At 46.6% G+C, this 7,666-nt stretch overlaps 1 protein-coding gene across 3 annotated transcripts in view; it reads right to left on the bottom strand.

The window, feature by feature from the left end:
* HOMER2 (homer scaffold protein 2) overlaps positions 1-3,929 on the bottom strand; it is a 60,620-nt gene extending 56,691 nt beyond the window's left edge. For 2 of the 3 annotated variants that reach the window (XM_082290779.1, XM_082290778.1), the window contains exon 1: positions 3,710-3,928. In XM_082290779.1, the coding sequence (XP_082146905.1) occupies positions 3,710-3,807 (98 nt within the window). In that variant the 5' untranslated portion in view covers positions 3,808-3,928. Of the gene's footprint in view, positions 1-3,709 lie in introns of all 3 variants that reach the window. The other variant, XM_082290777.1, reaches the window with a different exon arrangement.
* Between the last annotated feature and the right edge of the window lie 3,737 nt (positions 3,930-7,666).

The raw sequence follows: 7,666 nt of genomic DNA on the forward strand, positions 1-7,666 counted from the left end.
AACCCCCTCCAAAATTACTGTCTTCCTCTAACACGAGCTTCATCACATCTTCTGCTTTGTTTATCTCCTCCTTTCCTCGCCCTCACATTAGTTTTTGCCTTTTACTCCCCCAAATAAAGCCACGTGTTGGCTGATGGATATTAGTACTGCTGACAGCAGCGGGGAGGAGAGCAAGGCACTTTCCCGATCTTTCAAATGTCAGTGCATAATAAAAACACTGCATATGGCTGCCCTCAGTAATACAGCCCCAACTGCACCTTTCCCCTTGTATCACAGGGAGAACAGAGTTTTGTACAAGAGATCAATCTCCCTAAGATGAGGTTACTTCACTGCCTGATCCAGGCTCGGAAACTCGCCTTTTCCAAACTTTCTGGTGCTTGGCTCAAAGCTCACCTGGAGAGGTATGGACAGATCCCAACTGGAGGGGACTAAATTACCCCACTAGCCCCTGAGGAAGCAGCAAAGAGAAGACATCTCATGTTGGCAAAAGAAAGGTGTGCTGTGAGCTAGTTCACCACTAACCTGTACAGCACACATTTCTACATGGTTGTGCAGCTTTCTGCAATAATTTCTAACAAAGGCCTGATTGTCATTTTGATACGATTTATAAAACAGAATTAAAATGCAATTTAAATGCTAGAGGGTATTTAAATCGGTTGAGTGTTAATCCAACAGATAATATAAATAACAGCTTCAGCAGCAGTGAAGAGATTTACAGGTCTAATCTAAACCAGATACTTGTCACACACCTCACAACAGAAATTATTGGTAATGGATAGATAAGGAAATACAAAGATACTAAAGAAATGAAAATAATAAAAGAATTTAAGCACAGATGAAACAGCTATCCAACACCTTCTTAAATCAGCTAATATCTAAACCTCAAGCATCTTTATAACTGTAAATTTAACTTAGACTGATTAAACCGAGGTCACAGTGAATCAGACCACGGCTATTAGATGAGTAGGTACCGCCCACTAACATCAGAGACACTTCCTTGATTGTGTCAGCCCTTGGCTTGCAACAGCAAGAGACAAAGCAGGTGGTATTTTCAGACACAGATTTCTACAGCTGGAAATGTGTTACATTGTGGTTTTCAAATAGCTGAAGTTTAAGCTCTGAGAGATTGAGGTAACAGCAGCTATCAGATATGCTGGGTAGAAGAAAGAGGTGATCTGGGAAAAGATTCATTCCCTTTAAAGCAGACATTTGTCCAGCGAGATTCTTAACAGTGTCTTGACCAAAATACAGTGGTTTTCAGTCAGCAGCAACTTTCACATTGACTTTTATGGACACTGGATCAGATATTTTTTCCAAGTCACTTTTTTACAGAGTTGTTTTCATATTCCCTGTATTACAGGCATTAGTTTTTTTAAAAAAAACATGTAAATTGCTTTTGTAAAACTTGACACTACCTCTCTGCCTAGTAAATTGAACTAAACCAACAGTTTAAATAGCTCAGCTCAAAGCTAATAAGCAATTTAAATAGCTTTGCTTTGCTGAGCTCAAGTAGCTGTATCAGGTTTCATAGCACCATCAGTCACTGCCAAATCCATAGGCAGCATTTAAATGAATCATTAGCAATGGTCACCCCCCAGGAAAAAGAAAAAAGGAGAGTAAAAGAAAAAACATTTTAAGAGCCAAGAATCAAGTCATTGTCACAATTTCTATGAGTACATGCCCCATACGTGACACCAAAATGTGCCCAGGAAGCAAATCCTACTCAAATGCCTGGGCCAAAATATATTCGCCCAAGTAAGAATGACTGATCTCTGTGTTCTGACAACAACTTGTTTCACAAAGACATGTGAGTATAGAGGTTCCCGTTCCACAGAAGGAAAAGCTAGAGCATGCAGAGGTGAAGGATTTGCAGCACAGATGAAACCGGAAGAAAACTGGGAGGTTGCTCCTGTGTCATGTGTGCTAAACCACAACTGCAGTAATTGTACTTCCAAGTTCTCTGGATCAGAAAGGTGAATGGCAAGATAATGAAGCGAGACACTGGAAAAATGCATATTCACCAAACACCTTGTCTGAACTCTGTGCAGAGTGCAGGAGTTGGTACAACCCACGCTGAAACCCGGGCAATGACTGACACTGGGAGCTTGATCTCACGTGCACCAGTGTAAGACTGAAATAACTGAGAAACACATTAAATCAGGGTATTGAACTAAACTAGTGAATGCGCCTGCTCCCTGTAAGTCTGCATGACCTGACAGTGCCTGTAGGAGCACAGACAGGAGCACAACAGAGCCCTCAAAAGCCTTCAAGTCCTTCGCAGCTTGAACAGCTCTGGAGGCAGAGCAGGACCACACCGAGCCCAGAACTACAGCTGACTGACAGAAAGGATGGGAGACCACTGTGATCTTCCACTCAATTCTCTCCAAGCCACAGCTAAACTGATCTACCAGTGTGGAAACGGTTAAAAATGACAACAACAAAAATATTTGCCTTTAGAGACATCCAGGTAGAGTGACAGAGCCAAGTTTCCCGTGGATGGATGTTTCTGACCATCCTGGACTCTGCGGGGCAGTGCTGCTCCAGACAGGTTTTGATACTCCTTTCTCCAGCCCTAAGGACAGTTTCTCTTTTATTTTTCAGTGAAACTTTGCATAATTAAGAAGCAGATGAGCCCTTTGTAATCCTGAAGAGAAACGTGTGGAGATACTCACTTAGATCCTATTTCTCCCTCTGCCCCTGTACTTCTCTTTAGTACTCCCGGGTATCAAATTCAGACACATGCATGTCATTTTAATTCATTATTTATCCATATACTCTCGAATTATATCACTTTGACAACACTCAACAAATCTGTAGTGGGAATTTGGACATTTGAAAGCAGCAAGAGGAAGCTCAGAAACTAGAGAACGATTCCTTGCCACAGGGGGGTGAGGAGAGGCAAGGAAAAAGTGTAAGAGAACATAATAGGATAAAAATAAAGTAAATTAAATGTGTGGGTTTGGAATCCCCCAAGACATTCTGGTCGAGAGGATCTCAAACCTATATATAGTTCAAGCCAAAGGCACAACCTTAACCTGTTTCCTGATATTTAGTTCACAAATTGCCCTAATGCCAGCATTTGGCCTTTGTCCCCTCATGTAAGTTAGAGGATAGCAAAAATGCAGGACTAATTTTTGGAAAGACCAAGCTGAATTCTCCAAGAGGCCATCACATGTGGTCATAGACTTCTGGCATGTTAAAAAAAAAAAAAAAAAAAAAAAAAAAATTAAAGGGGGAAATATTTACACAAATTAGGGACCACCCGGCACAATTCAGGCAAGTTCACCGTGTGCCTCCAGCAGCCAGAGCTCTCGCTGAACCAGCGCGTGGAACGTCTGACAATGAACTCGCTGCACATCCCGCAGCTGACCGGCCAGGGACCGGACCCCCGGCCCCGCACCGGCCCCGCTCAGCCACATCCCGAGCTCCTCCCCGCTCATTCCAGCGGGGATTTTGCCGCCGGTGCTCTTCTTCCGCGGCGTGCCCGCTCCCGAGCGGGCGTCAATGATTAATTACGTTATAAAACGCCGGTTCTGGGGAGCGCTCTCGGGGCGGCCGCGCTCTCCCCGCTCCGCACCTGCGGCGGGGCCGGGGCGGAGGCGGCGCCCACGCGGGGTCGGGGCGCGGGGCCGGGGCGGCGGCGGCGGTGCCCACGCGGGGCCGGGGCGGGACGCGGTGCCCACGCGGGGCCGGGGCCCGGCGGACTCACCCCATGTCTCGGCACCTTTCGGCGGCGGCGGCGGCGGCACCCCCGGGCGGCTCCCCGCGCTCGGCGGCCAGCGGCGGCCGCGTCCCCACTTCGCACATGCGGCCGCCCCGGCCCCGGCTGGCTGCGGCTGCACGGCGGCTGCACGGCGGCGAGAGCCGTCCTGCTCCTCCTCCCGCCGCCTCCCTCCCCCCTTACATAACCTCCCTCCCGGGCGGCGGCGGCACCGAGCAGCTCCCGCGGCACCCGCCGCCCTGCCAGGCGGCAGCGCGGGGGCGGCGGGCGGGGCGGGGCGGTGGGCGCGCCCCGGGGCCCCTCCGCTCCCCGCCCCGGGCCCGGGCCGCCGGCGGTGGGCGGGTTGTGCCCCGGCGGGCAGCGAGGAGCCGCGGCGGGAGGCTGCGGGATCTCTTCCCCGCGGTGCCCTCGCCGGGGGCCGGCGACCTGCGGAACGGAGACGAGGCGGCAAGAAAACTTCGGGTGAAGTTGTGGGGGGTGTCCCCACGCGGCCCCGCCCGCGGCCGGGGAGCCTGAACGGCGAGAGGGGTGAGGCCACCCCGGGGACCGGCTGTCCGGGACCGGCTGTCCCGCACCGGGAGCGCCCCGCCGGCAGCCCCCGCTCCGCGGCGCGGATCCCGGGAATGCGCTTCCGACTGGAGGGGCGATGCCGCGCCGAGGGATGCCCGGTGAAACACGAGCGGGCGATTCTCTCCCTCCCACTGTCACGCCCTCCCCGCGTCTTTTCACGCTCCGAATCCGCGTTCCCGCCGGGAGTGCGGAGCCTGCGAGCCACGGGGCCGTATCAGCCCTGTTTGGCCACTGGCCCTGGCAGACCCAGCCCCGCAGCCCAGGTCAGGGGCCGCACCCACCCAGCACCCGGCTGCTCTGCCCAGAAGTGTGAATCCCGTCGGGAAGACTGAATCTCCTTTGGCCCTTCTCAGCCCCGCTGCAAATCTGTGCCACATAGGGTCCCAAAATTATGTAGGTTTCGTGAAAATAAAAAGAGGGACGATTCCTAACCAGGGAAGGAAAAATTGGATTAGTGTGGAAGAGCCGTGTCATGGTTACCCAGCCACGAGGGTGACACTGGCATCTGACCGGCAATCACAGGACACAAATCCATAGCAGCGCCCTGGACCTGCTCGTCCGGGTGTTCATAGGACTGTGTACACAGACACACTCAGTCACTCGTGGAGAAAAGACACCCAATTCACACGTAAGACGGGCTTTTAACTTCACCCACACAAAGTTATAATTAATACTCTGCCATCAAGAGTGATTATTTTCATCCTTTTTTTTTTTTTAATCTCATGTTGATTTATCCTTTTTTTCCAAGAAAGTTTAGAAGTTGTGGGAAAGGCTTTATGTTTGCTTGCTTTAACTTTGTGTGTAATGACTGGGGGTGTCCCCACTATTACCTCGGGACCTCATGGGAATCCTCAAAGGAAAACTTCGCCAGCAACCAAACACCTTCCAGCTATGGACAATGGAACTGTCTCCCTTTCTGACAGACAACTATTTCCTTATGTCTGGAACACCAAAATAGAATTTCAATCCCATACACTCAAATAAAGTCTATGTCATTGGGGGGGAAAAGGAGCAGGGTGAATTACACAGACATTTTCACGAGGCTATGGGATGACACCTCTCCCGTGTATCTGCTCTCTTTACCACGCTCCGATGGTTACTGTGGATGTTGAAGGAGACTTAACTCCTTTACCTAATCACTGATGTCAAAAGTTCCTATGTCCTGTTCTGCCAGCTGAAGGTGAGGCTCCATTTCCTCTGAGATAGCCACGGCAAAAGTGACAATCCTTTCGTCTTCATGATGCCCTGCATCCTTGAATATTGCTTTGATGTGACCATTCCTCTCCTCTAGGGGAAACAATGAGGGGTAATAATCTCTGAGGGGAAAAACAGCAGCCTAGAAATCATGTGGAAAAAACTCTCACCATGAATCTGAGCATTTTATAACACTGTTTTTACACCATTTACCTCATTTTGTTAAATTACATACTCCATTCATCAGAGAGAAATTGTCTTGGTCCTGTCTGATTAATTAGCTCGTTTTGGTGAGTATCCAAGAGCTGTGTTTTATGAACCAGTGCTGCATGTGACTAACAAGCATCTAATGGAATTGGATCAAAATGGGGTAATGCACTCACTATGTGTGTCAGGATTAGATGAGAATTGGAAATTGGAACTGCACTTGCCTTAGCATTTTCTAATTTTTTAATCTTTTCCAATCTTGCATTCAAGACTGTGTTTTCAGCCCCAGTTATAAAAATAAAGCTTAAGTTTATGGAAGCATAATTGGCTGTGAAATTCACATGATACAAAATTTTGTATATTGCTTTTGTTCATAAGGTCTTCCCACTTCATTCATGCTCTTTGCAGAACTGTCTTCTGGGAGAGACAGGGTTTTAGTCCCATTTCTCCAGCACCCTGAGATATTTTCCCTGGCAGACAGCAAGTTAACCCAGTTTTCTGCTCATATTTGGGTTTCTGTAAGTGCATTCCCTTCATCTGAAATTCCCACTATTCTTCCAAATGGATGAGATACTCCTCTTTCTGAAGTGTGGCACACTGTTGTGGTCCTCCTTTCTCTGCCAAAAACAGGATGAAGCCCTGTCCTCACTTTAAGTCAATGGTAAAAGTCCCATGGATTTGAGTGAGGCCCAGATCTCATGCAAACCATTTAACACTATCAATGTTGAATTAAGCAATTTCTCTACAGACAGTTCCATCTTGAACCTCTCCACTATCACTGTGTCCTAATTTGTGTATAGTTCCCATTGATTTACATTATTTTTGTATAATTTAGCATTCCAGTTGTTTAAGGTATTTTCAGTTCTCTGGAAATGAGAACTATAAATATGCTATCAAAATTAATCAGTTCTCAAGCTTCATATGTGACATGATCTTTCATTTCCGAGCTGGCTCAGACGCAGGATGTGTGCAGGATGGTAATTCAGTCCTCATTTAGTATTCGCAAGTGTGCCCTTATTGCCGGGGCATGCTTAGGAACACTCAAAATACTGAAGGCACAGGATCCCTTGGTAGGATTCAAGCTGAGCAATAAAAATATCCACATTCTGTAAATGGATCTAACTTCTTTAGATGAGAAATTTCTCCTATTCCCACAGGCCTCCTAAAGATAGAATTTTTTGATTCCTAGATACAGGGTGAATATCCTTTTCAGCAAGCTGATCTAACAATCGGGAGTATGTACCCAGCATTCTGAAAAGCAAAGAGCTCACTGGGCTCTTCCTCTCTCTCAGTGTTTCTGTTCTCTCCTTTTGTTTGGCTTTCACTATTGTTGTCTTCTGCCACTCTATTTTATTTTAGATATAATTTTATTGCAGAAAACCTGCTGTTCAGTCTTTTTAAACTATTATACTTCAAGGTAGTTTTCTCCCTATTTCCCACGGCAGATAGTATTAAATAAAATATTCAGTACTGTGATTTTCTCTTTTTTCCAAGTAGACTGCTGAAATCTGCATTTTTTTTACTCCAACAGAACTGTGCCATTTCCCTTTTTTTTTACCCCTTCGACGAATAACCAACCATTTTCTAGCTTTAAATGTTATCCAGGAGTTTAACCAAAATAAGCTTGGGGGAACTCTTGATTTTTACATTTGAAACAGAGAATTAGTTTTTAAAATCTCTTGACAAATGGAGAACTAATGTAATTATAATATCACTGGATATAAAATGTTAAAGGTGAGAAACAGAGAAAAGAAAGGATTTAAAGTAATTTTGTTGAAAACACTCTGATTTACAGTATTTGTTTTTAAAACCTACTTAATCTGATATCTAATAAATAATTAGGACAAAAGATCTATTTGCTTAAAATAATGAACACTCTTGTCCTTTCAATTAAAATGTCAGAGCTCACAATAAACGTGAGACCTTCAGCAAGTCCTCCAGCGAGACATCTGATTTCGAAGAAAAAAACAGTTT

This window comes from Coloeus monedula (genome assembly GCF_965178545.1).
Source record: "Coloeus monedula genome assembly, chromosome: 14".
Taxonomy (NCBI): Eukaryota; Metazoa; Chordata; class Aves; order Passeriformes; family Corvidae; genus Coloeus; species Coloeus monedula.